The sequence below is a fragment of the Chinchilla lanigera genome, unplaced genomic scaffold (assembly GCF_000276665.1).
Source record: "Chinchilla lanigera isolate Chin_1 unplaced genomic scaffold, ChiLan1.0 scaffold00007, whole genome shotgun sequence".
NCBI lineage: Eukaryota > Metazoa > Chordata > Mammalia > Rodentia > Chinchillidae > Chinchilla > Chinchilla lanigera.
The window spans coordinates 3,442,782-3,459,391 of NW_004955408.1; the positions used below are offsets into that span (position 1 = coordinate 3,442,782).

At 58.3% G+C, this 16,610-nt stretch overlaps 1 protein-coding gene across 1 annotated transcript; it reads left to right on the top strand.

Moving 5' to 3' along the window:
* The first annotated feature begins 9,227 nt into the window (after window positions 1–9,227).
* Csf2 (colony stimulating factor 2 (granulocyte-macrophage)) lies at window positions 9,228–11,474 on the top strand. Its single transcript, XM_005376094.2, has 4 exons — window positions 9,228–9,401; window positions 9,501–9,542; window positions 10,226–10,351; window positions 11,063–11,474. Exons 1-4 carry the CDS (start codon window positions 9,240–9,242, stop codon window positions 11,168–11,170), a joined length of 438 nt encoding a protein of 145 aa, XP_005376151.1. The 5' UTR covers window positions 9,228–9,239; the 3' UTR covers window positions 11,171–11,474.
* Window positions 11,475–16,610: the final 5,136 nt, after the last annotated feature.

Sequence of the window (16,610 nt, forward strand, 5' to 3'; positions counted from 1 at the left end):
AGCTTGCTGGGTGTGTTAGCACACACCTGCGGTCCCAGCACTCTGAGGAATGAGGATCACAAGTTCAAGCCCATCTTGAGCAAGTTAGCAGCTTACCAAGACCCTCTCCTAAAAAATAATAAAAAAAAAGGGCTTGTAGCCTTAGTGCAAAGGTCTTGGGTTCAGTTCCTAGCACTGAGGGGGAATAAAGTCAGCCAGCTATCAAACTGTCGGTAGTGTGAAGTTGGCCAGACAGAGTATTTACACCACTGAAATTGGCAGACACCTCGACGCAGAGTTTTTCTCCTGCAAGTCTGTTGAATTTTGAGTGTGGGGAAGTGGCCAGCCTCTGCCATTTGCTCTTGCCTGGCTGTCCTGCTCCAGAGCCCTTTCTTGAAGCTGCTGACCGTTGGTCCAGAAGCTACGCTGTCTCTGCTGCCTGGAGTGTAGGCTGCATGCCACGGTGTCTCCCTCTGCCGGGGAGTTCAGAGCCAGCGCAGTTGGCTGGGCACCTCTGCAGCGGGTCCTGTAGTGGATGCCAGGTGTAGCGGTGAGCATGAGGGGCTTGGGAGGCTGCTTTAGCTCCGTGGTCTGGGAAGGCCTGTCCAATGGGGTGACGCATAGAGACTTGAATGACAAGAAAGCACTGGCCATATGACAACCACAGGGAAAAGGGATCTGCACAGGGAGAACAACAGCTGCGACTGAAATTGGTTGGGAGCACTCGCGGAACGGAGAAAGACTGTGAGGAAGGAATTCTGGGGGGAAGCCTGCAGCCCTCCCTCAGCCTCTCCTTCCCTGTGAGCCCAGCTCTGTGTTCATGACTGATGCCCGCAGTAGGCAAAGGTCAGTGGCGGGGCAGACATGGAGCTGGCACTGGAAGATGAGCAGGTGGGGGGTCAGATAGACAAGACCCACAGCAGGAGCAGGAGTGGCAGGTGGAGGTGACGGGTTTGAGAACGGGCCTTTTAAGGGATTCTGGGGTTTGTCATTGCCCTTCTTCTGGAGTTAGCCAGGCCTACAGCCAGGTTGGGGTCAGGCGTGAACACCGGCCCATGCGAGCTTATCCTCGATCAAGCCTCAGACCCGGCCAGCAGCCGGCATAGCCTGCCCAAGCACAGGCAGTGCTGTGGTCCCCAGCCGAGTGGTGGTCAGTTCTTGGTCAGGTCACGGGACTGTCCAAGGCCAGACTTCAACTGAATGTGTGTGTATCCCTGCTGCCACCCCAAGGTCTACACGGAAACCTAATCTCCCATGGGATGGCATTCGGAGGCGGGGATTTGGGGAGGTGTTTAGGTCCTGGAGGTGGAGCCCTCATGAATGGAATAAGTGCCCTTAAACAAAGGACCCAGAGAGGTGCCCCGACTCCTTCCCTATAAGAGGACCCTGAGACGGCCTTCTGTGAACTGGGAAGCAGGGCCTCACCAGCCGTCAAACCTGCTGCAGCAGACAGGCGTCCGTGTGGGCTAGACACAGACCTGCTCAGGAACGTGGGCGGCGGTACGAGGTCTTGTACCTCTTGCCCTGATCTTGAGCTTCTCAGCCTGTTATTTAGGAGCCCCTCATTTAAGGTAATTTGTTACCTCAGCCCAAATGCACTGATGCTATGTCACGTTCCACCACCTCTGGCAGAGGCTGATGACTTCCTGACCCAACAGGAGGCCAAAGCGCTCACATCTTGCTTTCAGCTCCGGGTATCTCCTGAGCTGTCCTTCTTGCCAGGTCTGCAAGTCACATTGGCACCAGGGGGCAGCAGAGTCCCACCATAAACTGCAGGTGCCCACTGGCACACCGGCGGGCCCGCCTTCCCACGTCCGAGGTGTCTCTCCAGGGAGGTGGATTACATCAGAAATTTTATTTTAACTTTTAAAATATAGTTCACCAGGAGGGCAAGATGGGAGAGCATATCTTTTCTTTACTAAAAATTTTGGAAATGCAGAATAAAGCAAAGAGAAAATTTCCAGAAGACCAAGTGCCTAACGAAGGCACAAGTCAGAGAGATCTGGCCAGCCTCGCTCCAGAATGCAAACCTTCTCGCTTTGGGTAGAGGCCCTGGTCCTCCCGCCCTGGCCTGGAGCCTCCGTTTGACTCAGTGACAAAAACACCCTCAGGACCACCACTTCCCCGTGCTGGGAGATGGGCTGGGCGAGACCCGGGTCAGGTGTCTGTGGGCCTCCCGGCTGTGTCAGCCTGCACGGTGTAGTGGGGGCTCCGACAGAGCAGAGCGGACCTGAGGTGCTTTCCACAGGGGAGGGCGCCCAGGGAGCCAGAGAAGAGCAGGAATGCAGGGAGGAGCCGGGCAGATGGTACTGGGAGAGCCTGGGCACAGAGGTCTAATGGGGCAGGGTAAACTGAGGCATACAGAAGCCAGCGTGGCTGGGTGGAGGCCGGGCCCTGGTCACTGCCCTAGCCCCTGGAGTCCAGCCAGCCGGGCCCCAGAGCTCTTCCGCTCTCACAGGGCTCTTCGCCTTTCCCCCTTGCAGGGTCCAGGCCAGCCAGGGCTCCGAGCAGTGGGCGAGACTCTGCGGCTGAGGCCTGAGGAGTGGTGGCGGTGGGAGGGGGCTGGGCTGGGGCTGCAGCGGGCACTGTATTTCACACCAGCAGGAAGGGTCCTGGGCAGAGGAGAGAGACGGTGGCGGAAACGGCCCAGCCCAGCACACGGGGATCCGCGAGTCCAGGGGGACAAGGGGACACACGGCAGGAGAGAGCCGAGCTGGTGTGGCCGGAAAGGTAGAGTGAGTTCCCACAGGATGGGTAAGGGCTCAGTTTTCCCTTTAAAAGCCTCAAGTCAGGCTCATGGGGGCAGAGCTGGACCGAGCAAAGCTGCTGCTGTGCTCCTGGACTGCGAAGGACTCGGAATCCGCACGCGGACCCGACAGAGCCCAGGACGGCCGTGGTATAGACCAGAGACCGCAGTACACAGAAACCAAATGAATGTGACTCCGAGTCTCTGAGCACTTGAGTAACAGCGCTCCGGCCAGGGCCCTTGGGGCACCAGAGTCCTTTCTCCTGAACTCGGGCTCTCCTGGGGTCGCCTCTTACCTGGACCAGGCGTCCACTGGTGCCTTCTAGCTGCAGCCCCCAGGGAAGCTCCATCTTCCACCCCCAGCACCCCACATTTACCGCCAAATGCGTCATGTACCTGTCTGTCCCTCCTCCTCCCCAGCACCTGCCCCACACACTGCAGACAGCGCTTAGACCCAGAGGGGCGGCCGTCTGTGCCCGTCTGCCTCCCGTCCTCACACCTCACTTCCTGTCTGACTCTAGCCTGGGTTATGCTGTGACCCCAGCCTCTTTCCCTCCGCAGCCTCCCTGCACGCCGGGATCCACAGAGTCCTAGTCTGCGGCCTCCTCACGTCCGCCTCGGACAGCAGCCCTTGGCCCTGGCTCCCAGGACCTCCTTCCGCAGGCACTGCGTGGGCCTGGAGGACACGCAGGCTGTGGCGGAGACCAGGCAGGGCCCTGCAGGTGGCTGGCTGTGACGATGGAGAGAGAGGCCAGCGGGAGGCGAGGCCGAGCCCTGGCCAGGCACAGGAGGTGAGGGCCAGGCAGCGGGCAGGGTCCCCTTCCCCCTCTCTTCCCATGGCACGGGCCGCGCCGTGCTCTGTGTCCTGGTCCCTGGGCTGGGCTGGGGCTCTCCTGACCATGGTAATGCAGACACCGACCAGGCACTGCCGTCCTTCACGGGGCTGCAAGTCTTGAGGGCAAGCGGGTGAAACACCCGGGCCAGGCTCCCCTCATCCCTTGGCAGCGACATCTGTTGCATGCGACTCTTGGTCTCCCCGGCTAAGGCACGGGCCTGGAGGCTGGGGACCACCTCCTCCCAGCCAGCACAGGGGATGACTAGGCAGGACAGGCCCCTGGCCTGGTGTTCCCGGACGGCTCTGGGAGAAGGGGCACCGCCCCGCGGCTTTGCAGTTGGTGCACTCGGGCTCCGCTGCAGTCTACCTCCTGGGGCTGCGTGAGGGCGAGGTGCTGGGGCTCGGGGAGGGGTCACACGGACAGTCCTTGTCAGGCGCCCCACCCCGGGCGGCGAAGGCTTTGGAGAGGGTGAGACCCTGCAAACGCCTTCCTCTCTTTGACGGAAAGGCTGAGGCTGGAGCACGGCCCTCAGGCACCCAAGACAGAAGCCGTCCACCTTGCAGCCAGCCCTTGGAGCCCATGGGAAGCACCGTCACGAGCACATCTCCAGGGCGTCTCCCCAGCAGCTCCCCGAGCCTGCCCCGAAGGCAGATGGGCCCGGCCCTGTGCTCATCACCAACACAGCTGCTGTGCCCCAGGAGGCCGTACGGCCTGGCTCGGCCTTCACTGGGGTGTAGCTCGGGGGCGCGGGCATGAGTGTGTTTGGAGGGAGGGAGTTAGAGGTGCACACTCCTCCCGCACCGGAAACCACCCCCCAACCCTTTCACCAATGCCTTCCCGCTGTCTTGCTCAGGGCCTCTGGACCCACATGGCCACTGCCAACTGGGTCACCCTGAGCCCTCAGTCTGTCAAACTGACCACGTCCAGTCCAGCCTGGCAGAGCCCCTGGACCGCCCTGTGACGCAGGGTCCCCTCCACCACGGCAGTGTTCACCCTGGCCTGAGGCAGACCCTGAGCAGGACTCCTCGCTCACCTGCCCACGTCCTCACGCCCACAGCCCCGCCGAGGCCCGTCCTCAGCGCTCCTCACTCTCACTTCCTGACCAGCTCCTCCAGCTGCGCATTCCCTGTGCCCCCCTGACCAGCACCTGACCCTGTGCCTGAGTCGGCCTATGAGCCTGCAGGACGACGATCCTTCTGGAAGCTTGGTGGAGCCACCGAGCTCAGGCCGAACCACCCTCAGGGCCTCAGACGGAGGACTCATCAGTGCTGGGGCCTGGGGATGCCCAGGGAGCAGGGCCACACTGGACTTTGGCCAGGGCAGCTTGGCCTTTTCGGAGTATTCTTTTGGAGACCAAGACAGGCGGTGCAGGAGGCCTCAGCCTCGTGCTGCCAGGAAGGGTAACAACACTTTCTCAGGGCAGAACACGCCACGGAGGGCGTCGTGCTCTGCCAGGGACTCCTCAGAGTGACCAGGACCCCATCAACCCCTACTGTGGCTGGCGGTGGGGATCTCCGCCTCACCATGCCTGAGCAGAGCGATGCCCTCTAGAGGTAGGGTGCGCGTGTGACTGCTGTTCCAGAAGATCAAAAGGCTGGGCCCTCTGCTCAGCCGGGGTTCAGAAAGCTCCCAGAGTGGGAGAGATGTCAGAGCACCGCCTCTTCCTAGGAGGAGTCTCCCACAGAGTTTCCTGGGATGGGCGGCTGCTTCTGCTGAGCGCCGGTGGTAATTTACCCACTCCACAGATGAGGCAGGTGAGCTCAGGGAGGAGGGACTTTCCTGGGCTGCGCAGGAGCCAGTGGCGGCTGAAGAGGGACAAGAGCCCAAGCCTGGGCCATAAAAACGCCTGGGTGGCAGAATCTCCTGGGGAAACTCTGCCTTCAGCCCCCAGAAGTCCCTGGGCAGTCACAGGCCACGCCAGCCTCCCTGTCGATACCTAGCAGGACTCTCCCTTTAGGAACAGCTGCCCCAAGGGGACACTCATGTTGGTCCACCCCTGCTGGTCCGGCCAGGTGACAGCATTTCCTGATGTTGAGGTCGAGGTAGTGCAAACCATCAGGAGAGCGAGCAGAAGAAGCTTCAAATCCAGTCCGGGGCCTGCGGCCATCTGTTGTGGAGACAAGGGCCTCACTGGTCTCCTGGGTCTCAGCCCCCGTGAGGACAAGGACCTCCCCAAGGGCTGGCAGGCACGAGGAAGGGTCAGATCATCTGAGATGCCCGCGCCGACATGTCCTGGGCTGTGAGGGACGGGGGCCTGTTTCCTTCCCCTTGTGATAACTTCCTGTTTCGATAAGCATCCCAGAATGGCCACAGGCCCACAGTTTCTCCAGAGCCTGCGGGAGGAACACTCACAGAAAACTCGTAGAGGACTTTTTCCTGACCCTATGCGCAGGGCGGAGATGGGTCACGCCGCCCGTTTGGTCCCGCCTCCTCCCTGCCGCAGCCACCGTGGGGCACCTGAGTCAGCGCGCTATCTCTTGCCACTTCTTTCCGTGTATGCAATCTAGGAATGCCTGCCTGTGTCGTGACCTCAGCCCTGATGTCATCTTTCCAGAAGAAAGATGTGCAGCTGCCCACAGATCTCCTCGGCAAACCCGTGGATTTCTGTCCGGCACATGCTGCCTTTGCACCGGAAGGCCAAACTGCGGGCCCTGCTTTCCTCTCTTCCTGCCCCTCCTCAGGGCCTTTGGCTGCTGGCCGGCCACTTGCTGGGCCGACGAGCATGGCTCCACACCCGCTGTTTGGCCCTCAGCCCTTCTGGAGTAATCCTGTGGCCTCAACCATCAGGTGAACTTGGACCACTCCCAGCTCTGTCTCCGGACTCGAGACCTCCAAAGCCAAACCTTCTCACGGCCCGAAACCCCGAGACCTGCCCCGTGGTCCTCTGGGCCTGCACCTGGTAACTTGCACGAGATTCTCTTCCTTATGTTCGAAAGCATGCGTAGGAAAGCCGGGTGAGGAGGCTAACCTTGCTTCTCCCTCGGTGCGGTTACAAAGTCCAGGAGGAGGACCCTGACTGTTTCCCAGCATCCTAGTGTCTGTCTTCCCCGATGAGAACCTGGTAGGTGCTCAATAAATGGATGAAGCTGAGTGTGATGGTTCACATCTGTCATCCCAGCACTCTGGGAGGCTGAGGCAGGAGGATCATGATTTCAAGTCCAGTCCAGGCAATTTAGTGACTTAGTAAGATCCTGTCTCAAGACTAAAAAAAAAAAAAATGCAGGTGGGGTGGGGATGTAGCTCAATGTGAAGGCCCTGTGTTCAATCCCCAGTTCTGCATACATACATACATACATAAATAAGTAAATAAACAGGGGGAATGAGTAAATCAACTAGTTACATGAGTCCTTCCAGAATTCTACTTCCTAAATCTTGCTAGACTCTATCTCTTCTCTACCATCCCAGCCTCTAAGGCCCCAGGCCTCTCTGTGCTCTGAACACTCTTCCTTCCCAGCAAGCCCACTTGACTTCCCTTTGCTCTTTCACGTTGCAGGGAGACTGTGTGTCCCACGAATCCCTCCAACTGCCTTGGCTACCAAAGCTTGGAAGATAATTCCCCTGGCTCTCTCAGGTCTGAACATTCCCCTCCCAGGCTGGACCACACTGCACAAGGGTCCACTGTGGCCTTCCCCCCACCCCCACCGACTGAGAAACTCAAAGAGCCAGGTGTGGGCCCCAGAGGGACAGGCCCATCTGCCTCCTCCCAGCACAGGGCCTGGCGCAGCTGGAGAAGCTTGTCAACTGTTGGAGCTGTGATGACTCGTTTTCAGGAGCAAGGCGACCTTCCATCCCAGAGGGACCACACCGGCTTTTGGCCTCCCTGGCTGCCAGCTTAGCCACTGCTTGTGGCTTTCCTCCCCACCTCCCGCCTCCAGTCCTGTCTGACACAGACCTCCACTCCCGGTGGCTCCTGCAGCTAGTATCCTTGTCCCCTTTCATGTCCCCTGAGAGCTCCTTGGAAGGAGCGGAACAAAGGATGTGAAGAAAGGCAGAGGAGGGTCCCCCCCCAGCCCAGCCTGACCACCTATGTATGTCCAGTAGGCTCAGAAAAGCAGGACTCTCAGGGTGGGCCCCACGCCCTGGCAGATAGCCCCAGAGGGGTCTGCAGGACTAACACCTGGCTTTCCCAAGCAAGGGCAGCAAAGCCCCACCTTGTGGAGGCACTTTCCGGGGCCACACACGCAGACCACGGTGCTCAGGCCGTGAGTTCCTCCTGCTGTCTGAGGCCCCAGCAGCATCCTTACTTGTGGTGACCTCATCAGGGCACCTGGAGTGGGGAGCTTCTCTGCTATCTGAGGGGCATCTCCAGAGCCCCAGAGCCGCTTGCAAAGCAACTGACAGGAATCTGGGCTCACGCAGAAGCACCTTTATGTAAAGCATCCTCCCCTAAGACGGACCTGTGAGTGCAGACTCATCCACTCACATGGACACCTGTGCACACAGAAGCGGACATGTGTGGACCCACAGCCTCGTGGCCACGAAAGTTCTGGCATGGGGCAGCTTGAGCCAGCTCCCTTGTGCAAGCACAAACTCATGCCGTCTTCTCCAGAACCCATTATCAAAACCAAACACTCGTCAGCTCCTCGAGAGCGTGTAGCTGCTCCAGAAGCAGTTCCTGCTTCTACAGAGAGGACTCTGGTGTTGCACACTGGGGGAAGCTGGGACCATGCAGGACATTAAACCTGGAAAAGCTTGCTAGGGAAGCACAGGGCCGTGCGCCTGGTATGGCCTTAGCCAGCCCCTACGGTTCCTGCTACCTTGGGGGTGGCAGCATGGCCATGCATAGGGGCAGGCTGCCCTACAGAGGGCAGTGTGCCTCATGTAGCTCAGAGGAAGAGTCACCCAGCCAGGTGGCGTCACAGCCAGCACTCAGACTTGGTGGGGGGCTGACTTTCTGCAGCTTGACTATGGCCACGTAAACCACAAGTGCTGCTGTCAGACGGGACACCGCCACGAAGGGACACACTGCAGTCCTGCGGCTGGATGTGCACATGGTTGTCATGCCTCTGCTCACGGGGGTCGTGATCCTCGGCGCGGCTGAGCTCACTGACTGCTCTGGCTCCTTGGAGGGAACCCATGTGAGTCACTGCAGGCCTGTGTCATTTGGCTGGACTATAGGAGAGCAGGGTGACAGGCCTGTAGGAGTTCTGCTCACACTCAAGTCTTACGGAGGCCAGACAAGGGCGGGAAGAGGAGTGGGAGGCAGGGACTGGAATGGCCACCAGGGTGGGTACAACCTGCCCAAAGACCTCTGAGGATAACAGGCAGAATGGGGCGCCGGGGAGCAGGAGCCCCACTTAGTGTCTTCCAAGCCCCACCCCGGCCACTCCGGGCCCGAAAGTCCAAGTTGTGCCTAGAGGCCCCTCCGAAGGAGGAGCAACCTAGGCCCAGGCAAAACTGCCCAGGCAGGACTGGAGAGCACTCAAGGAGGTGGACAGGTGGGCTGTTGGTTCTTGGAAGGGCTCGTTAATGAAAACCCCCGAGCCTGACCACCTGAGGAAAAGGCTTGTAGTTCCCATGTGCCGCTGATAAGGGCCAGGAGATTCCACAGTTCAGGTAGTTCCCCCGCCTCCCTGGCTTTTGTGGTCACCATTAATCATTTCCTCTAACTGTGTATATAAGGGCTCTTTTGCCATCGAGCCCAGTACTCAGAGAGAAAGGCTAAAGTCCTCAGGAGGATGTGGCTGCAGAACCTGCTTCTCCTTGGCACTGTGGTTTGTAGCATCTGTGCACCCACTGACCTGCTCAGCCCTGTCACCCGGCCCTGGAAACACGTGCACGCCACCATCAAGGAAGCCATGAGCTTCCTGAATCAAACTAGTGACCCAGCTGCTGTGCTGGTGAGTGAGGGAAGAGTGTGGGCTGCACTGGGGCCACCCTGCTGGCCCCGCACTGGCCCTGCCTGACAGCTTGATAACACGACGCTTTCTTTTCCACAGAATGAAACCGTGGAAGTCGTCTATGACCGGTTCGAGCCCCAGGTAAGATGCTTCTCTCTGGCACACCTCTCCAGGGGCCTGTGTCCTGAGGGGCTGGGCTTTAGATCGACCCTCACAGGGTTGTCTACTTGCTGCTCAGGTGGGTGCCACGAGGAGGGGGCAGCATCTGGGTGCCGCTCGCCCCGCTCCTGTGGTGGTCACGTGGGCTCCTTTATCAGCTGAGCAGCCACGGGCAGGCCTGGCATTCAAAGGCTGAGATGACCAGGGGACAGCGGAAAGGTGGGGTTTCATGAGATGCGGCTGTGGGCGTGGGGCTCTCACTGTACCCCGAGTCCAAGCCCTGTGGAGACAGGGTTTTAGGAGCAACACTTGCTCACTTGGCAAGTGTGAGGCAGTGCCCCGCCCCACCCGCCCCTCTCCTTGAATGGTGGGATGAGCTGAGCGGGGGGGCTGGGACCCTCATGACAGGGCGGCAGGCTGAGGGAATGTGGCTGTGCCGGCTGAAGGTGGCCTGAGCCAGGCAGGAAGGGAGGACAGAGGTGTGCCTGCAATGCACACAGCAGCGTGTGTGACCGGACCCAGCCTGAGACCCGTCCGGAATCGTTCTGTGCCCCCTCCAAGGCCCTACTCCCGGGGTGGGGGGGAGCTGTCACAGGAAGTGATGGGGAGGGTGGCCACTGCCGGCGCTTGGCCTCCGCTCACCAAGAAACGGCCATATTCCACAGGAGCCGACGTGCCTGCAGACCCGCCTGGAGCTGTTCGAGAAGGGTCTGCGTGGCAGCCTCACCAAGCTCAAGGGCTCCTTGACCATGATGGCCAGGTACTACAAGCAGTACTGCCCATCCACCCCGGTGAGTGCCTTGTCTGGGAGGGTGGGGATGGGTGGGGAGAGGCCTGTGGCCACCGCCGCTCAGGACCTGGGAAGGTTTCTGCATCAACAGATGTATCATGAGGAGCCCCCAGGAGTGGGAGCAACAGGCACCCTCTCCTCCCTAGGAGCCAAAGCCAGGGCGCTCCGAGGCCCACAGCGCCTCCTAGTGGGAGCTGTATTTTATCTTTGGCAGTAATGAGGTCAGAGGCGAGGCAAACCGGGAGAAACTCAGGGCCTGCCCAAGGCCCACAGGAAGTGCCGGGCCCACGAGCTGCCTCCTGACAGGACTTTCCTGTGGGGCGCCTGGATTGCAGAGAAGCAAGGAGGGGGAACTGCCTGGAAGGCTGAAGACGCCAAATACCCTTCTTCCTGCAGGAAGGGAGTCAGGCCTGGGTGATGGGTGGCGGCCTCTGCCCGACCTCTGGGCCCTGGCCCGGGACCAAGGAGGCATAGAGGAGCAGCTCAGGACAGCAGGTTGTCAGGGCTCCGGCCCCAGCTGTCCTTGGCAGAGCTGCGGAGCCCTTGGGCAGCACGCTGGCCACGGCATCACCTGACCAAGCCTCCCCCGGCCCCGGGGCACGGGCCTTCTGGCGGCTGAGTGCTCAGAGGCCATGCGGAAACGCACTGCTGCCTCCCCACCTTACCCACTCACCTGGACTCAAGTGTTTCTTATTTTTCATTTTTTCTTAAGGAAACTTCCTGTATGACCCAGATTATCACCTTCAAAAGTTTCAAAGAGAACCTCAAGGGGTTTCTGTTTGCCATCCCTTTTGACTGCTGGGAGCCGGTGCAGGAGTGAGGCAGCAGGGCCAGCCCTAGGAGCTCGCTGCTCAGGCTGCCGCCGTCTCCGCTGGAAAGAGGCGGAAACTCAAGACCTCCCTGTGGAGGGACCAAGGGGTGGGCCACAGCCACGAAGGGGTGCTGCGGGCCTGCCACGGGCCACCTGGACCCTGCTGTGGGTGTGGGAAATATTTTATACTGTCAGAATCCGTAGTATTTATTTATGTATTTATATTTCTAAAATATTTATTTATTTATTTATTTAAGCTCATAGTCTGTATTTATTCAAGATGTTTTGCCATAATAAATTATTCACAGTCTGATTTTTACTTTGTGTCCTTTTCTGGTTTATTTTCAGGAGGGGGAAAAGGTGGGGGTTGGGAGAGGGAGTTCTGCTTGGGGTCCCGGCTGAGCCTGAGTGTGGCATTCCACGCTCCCGGGTCTTCTTCTGGGGTGGCCAAGGGCTCCCACCCAGGGGATCTAACCCAGAGAAGGGAGCTTGTCTTTCTGGAGGAGGCCCAGGGGCCACTGGAGGTTGTGTGGTCACTGTCTGAAGAGGCCCTGTGCTCCTCAGAAGCTAAGGACCCTGTACCCCAGGCCCGGCCCTCACACTCAACCACTCTAAAGGTAAATCAGCAAAGAAACAAACTTTCAGAGAAAAAGAAACCAAACCACAGGGGTCAGAGCTCAGCATATTTACCCAACTTTCCCCCAAATGTGTGATCTTAATCTCTGAGCATCAAAATGTAAATTCATAGTGTGTTGGAACACGAGTCTAGGGTAGCATTTTTCTGAACTGCTTTTTATTTTTACATGGAGTTTTAGATCTAACAGGTGCTTTCTCCTAAAATCTATGACCGTCCAGCTAAGAGAAAAGCAGCCTCCTTGCTTTGACAAGCAAGCTGAAGGCCTCTTCCCTGGAGCTCATCCTCTGTGTCCCCCTTGGGGAGGGGGAAGAAGGGAGTATGTCCCCAAGGGTCAGGCAAGCAGAGGGCCCAGCCTTGCCCTTGCAGGCGGGCCTGGCGAAGGCATTTCCTGTGGCTTCAGGGCCTGCTGGCACTGAGCAGCTGTGTGCCCACCATATCACTTGCTCCCTGTGCCCCATCCTGCGCCCGCACGTGGCACCGATCCTGGCCAGAGACCTTGCTCAGACCCGGCAGAAAGGTCACAACTCCACATATGGATTCCAGTCTTAGGGCCGGCCCGATTTTAGCAAAGACAAGGATCCATGAAGTGTGCTGTGGTCACTAAAAATGCACGAGCAGCACATCTTGCCCAGCGATAAGGTCCTCTCTGTCTTCCTGAGAAGCCATTGATGACTGATAAGAGGTTTGCGTTTCCTTAGACTCGCATATATAGGTACCTCTTCCCACAGAAATGCTGCCGAGCCCAGGCTCAGATTGGCTGGAGCCGCCTTCAAAAGGTGCCATGCACCTGTACGTGCTCCTGGTCTGTGTGCTCTGGGGGTCAGAGAGCCACTTGGCACCGATGACAGCAGTCACTGTGACTTCCGAGAAAGATGTCACGGCTCTCTGTAAAGAGATTCTGCAGAATCTCGAGGACGAGAAGAAGATGTATGAGGTAAGATGGGTCCTCCTCAGACATTCTGTCCTCACGGCCTTGGTGTCTTTGACCAAATTCTCTTCCTTCTAGGGTCCCTTCAGAAGGCCCCAGAACACCAGTGAGGTAAGCAGCGCCGACTCTTTGGGCCTTTGGGCCCCTATCTGAAGAAGGAGAGGAGATGGCCTCAGGTAGCACACGGGGTAGAGATAAGACCAAGCAATGCTGGAGACTTTGAAAACTTGAGGACAGATCCTCCAGCTCAGGCAGCAGATAAACCAGTGGCCAGGTCCTGGGCTTTGTCAGCCCCTTCTGCCAGCATCCCAGCACAGCTGAGGGCCGGAAGGAGAGAAGACACTGAGTGCTTCCATGGGTCTCCTGGGGGCGGATCGGCTCAGGGCCTGAGCTTAGCACCAGGGTTCATCAGGCTAGGGCAGCCAGGGGCGGATGAGGCGGGGTTCAGCTGTGCCCCGCAGTGCACTCCCACTGCTCAGTGCCCCCAACCCTCTTTCAGGAGCTCTGCTATGCAGAGTTTACAGAGCTCTTCACCTGTGTCCTGAAGAACCTCACAGATGGTAACCAAACTGAGAATCACATACAAAACGTTTATCACATGATGGTGAAGCTCCCCAAACTCTGCCCAAAGCTGGAAGTAAGTTACTGTTTACTGTTCAGAGACGTTTGGACTTCATTTCCCTCTACCACAGCCAGGGGTCCAGTGGGGCAAAGGGCTTCTTCTGGGTATCACTTGGCACGCCAGGCTTCAGGTGCTACTCTCCAGCCACACAGATAGCTACTGTTTGAGACAGTCTCAAACCCCAAACAAGTCCCCTGTCTGACAGCAGGTGGAGGGCGGGGAGTGAAAAGCGAACACAGGAAGTATAAATTCAAGGGATGGTTCTAGGGGTTTCTATCTGCATCACGGGCCAATCTCTGTTCCCCTCCAGGGTCAGGGTAGGGCAGGCAGGTCCGAGAGAAGCCGGAGCTGGGCTGGTCATGGACTCACCCTGGGGAGAGGGATGGGCACCTTGGCCCGGGCTCCAGTGGGCCAGCAGCCAGCGGGAGCTTGCTCCAGTTTGCCCCACCCTCGGGTCTCCTCTGGGCTGAGGAGCCTCATGGGGAGCCCATGCGGGGGATGAGCTGTAGTCTAGGGAGGCATCTCAGGGAATTACTGAGTTGTTCTGTCTTTGCCAACTGCTGCATGGCCCTGGCATGATCCTGGGGACCCCCTACCCCACCCCGCTTGTCTTCCTGCCCTTGGCCCAGACAGCCCTGGGACCTGCCTACACACTGCTAGCTCCCTCGCCATGGCTATGGAGGTCCTCACACTCAGCCTACTGCCTTCTCTCTGGCAGGCAGAGAGGGCCTCCTGGGAACGGGGGCTCACAAGACTCTTGCGGCTGAAATGACAAACGCTTGCTTTCATTTTATTCATTTTTTTTTTCCTGCCAAGATGATGACTTACACATGTTTTTATGTAGCCAACAGACTCATCCAGGAACTGTACTACTGAGTCCCAGAACTGTGCGACTGAGGAAAGTAATTTCTCCATGTTCAAGCAAGCCTTAGAGAGTGTTATCATGTCCATAGAAGGATGGAAATCCTGTGAGAAGACCGAGGGCAGCACCTGGGACCCTGTCCTCACCCAGGTCTAGAGCCACAGGAGACAGGCTGGGCTGGGGTGGGTGGGAGTTTGCTGGCCGTGGGCTGATGGGGTGATGTCTGAGGTGGGCGGGCGGAGGGGGATGTTTTCCCAAGGGCACGTCTGTAATGGACACCTCAGTGAGGGCTGCTTCAATAAAGCCTGGGTGTGGAAAGCTGGAGAGTAAGAGTCATGACAAACACCAGCCTCGCGGGGGCCGCATGGACTGGAAGGGCTGGAGGGAGAGAACCCCATCACAGGGCTGCTGAGCTGGAGGCCCAGAGATCTTTCAGGAGGCGTCTCTGGCCCTGGATGGAGCAGGCAGACCCACCTGAACCTTCCCCCTCCGCACCTCCATGAAGGGCTCCGTCAGAGCCTGGGTGGCTCATTACGCCCCCTCTCTCCCTCACCTTCAGAAATCGACCCAGAGCCTCTCCCAGAGCTTCCCTACCCGCTCAGTGCCCATTCACGCAGATCCAAGTACCAAGGCTGGAGGCTCAAAGCCCTACCTCCTTGCTTCCTGTGTTCTCAACTACAGGGAGCTCTAACTCTAACCAGCAAAGCCCCCACCCCAGGCCCAGTGTGGTGCCACAGAAATGTCAGCCCTGCCAAGTGGATCAGAGCCAGGGTCTCCGGCTACTCGCAGAGGACTGCGCACGGTGCGGGACTCAGGAAGGGGGCATGTCCACAGAGTCCCGACTGGATTGGCAAGGGGTCATAATCTGCCCTACGGGGCCCCTCCCAACACTTCCCAGGGGCTCGGTGGCCTCGAGGCCCTCTCCCTGACCAGTGACACCCTTCCACTTCCAGAGCACTGCGTCCTGCTGGGGCGAGCTCCCCAGCTGCCCAGGTCTCAAAGTGTTACCAGGTGGGGCTGCCAAGTTATGAACCCCGATTCAAACTGTAACTCTGATCATTTGAACAGTTCATTGGGGGTTCCTGGGATTACCCCACAGCCTCAGTTTCTACAATTCAAAGCAATTTTACAATTCAAAATTCTTAGACCATGAGCTTCTTTAAGGAAACAGATAAAGATCTGTTTATTCTGGAATATTGTTAGATACCATGCTGCAACCTCAACTTGGCCAAAACCAGACCTGCAGGAAGTTTGCAGAATCTGCTCACAAACAGGCTCTAAACCTTGGGGCTGCGCCTGTGACAAGCACACAGGCCAACCACACACCCGCCCAGCCCCATTCCTTGCCACTGGATCCCCAGAAGGCCCCTGCTCCTCTCTACCTTGACAGGCCACATTAAGCACCAGAAGTCAGCAAGTATTACTGAGCAAAGTGGCCCAATCCTCTCAGAATACGGGGCGCAGCCTTGTGGGCTTGGATTAGGGGTCAGGGGCTGGCATAGGGCCAGGGCCAAAGGGGAGTTTCAGTCCTGAGAAAGTATACCTCATCCTGTCCCCCGGGCATACTACATGGATTCCCAAAGTTACTTCTTTGTAAGCGGGGTGCACAGCTACCAAGGTCTGCTGGGACAGCCTGGCAGGAGAACCCACCAATTCACTTCCAGAACTCCCCATCGGCTGGCACCAGGGCACTCTGGCCTTGAGCTCCTGATGAAACCCGAGGCACCTGAGAGCGCAGAGGGACAGGACCCGCGTGTCGGTCCTTGTCAGCCATTGTCATGCTCAGGGCCGAAGGGTGTGCCCTAGGCCTGTCTCCGCTAGCTCGCTGTGTGAGCCAGGACAGGTACCTCAGTCTCTCAGGCACAGAATACACATAGACAGAGCAGACTCTGGCCCCAGAGACCAGGTCTCAGCCCAGGTTCAGGGTGTCTGTCAAACAGAACAGCCTCGGAGCATTTGGCTCAACTCTAGAGAAACTGAGGTCAGAAAGGCTACCAGAAAGCTTTTGGTACCTCTGCCTGTAAACAGGAAACTCGGGAAAGGCATGGGTGTGTGTGTGTGTGTGTGTGTGTGTATGTGTGTGTGTGTGTGAACCTTACAGCTTTCAGCTTTGATCAAGGTCCACAAAGAACCACCATGAAGAACCTCTAGTGAGGGTCACCAGGGTTTTCCGTGCGGCCTAGTTTTCCCTCTGAGAAGGCTCAGATCTGCCCATGGCACTGGGGAGCCTGCTAGCGGGTAGAAGCACGTGGGAACTGCTCCGCAGAGCAGTGCAGCTCACAGGTGGGCCTGAGCCCATGGTCCCTGGCAGTCTGTTGGTACTGGATTGAGATAAAGCTGGCACACAGAAGGCTGGGGCTCTGGGATAGACTTCTGGGCCCAAGAAACATGGCCTTGACC

Bases quoted from the DNA above. Each gene is read 5' to 3' on its own strand.
- Csf2 (XM_005376094.2), top strand. From the start codon at position 9,240: ATGTGGCTGCAGAACCTGCTTCTCCTTGGCACTGTGGTTTGTAGCATC. The intron at 9,402-9,500 runs GTGAGTGAGGGA...TCTTTTCCACAG, and splicing joins GTGACCCAGCTGCTGTGCTG to AATGAAACCGTGGAAGTCGT. The intron at 10,352-11,062 runs GTGAGTGCCTTG...TTTTTTCTTAAG, and splicing joins AGTACTGCCCATCCACCCCG to GAAACTTCCTGTATGACCCA.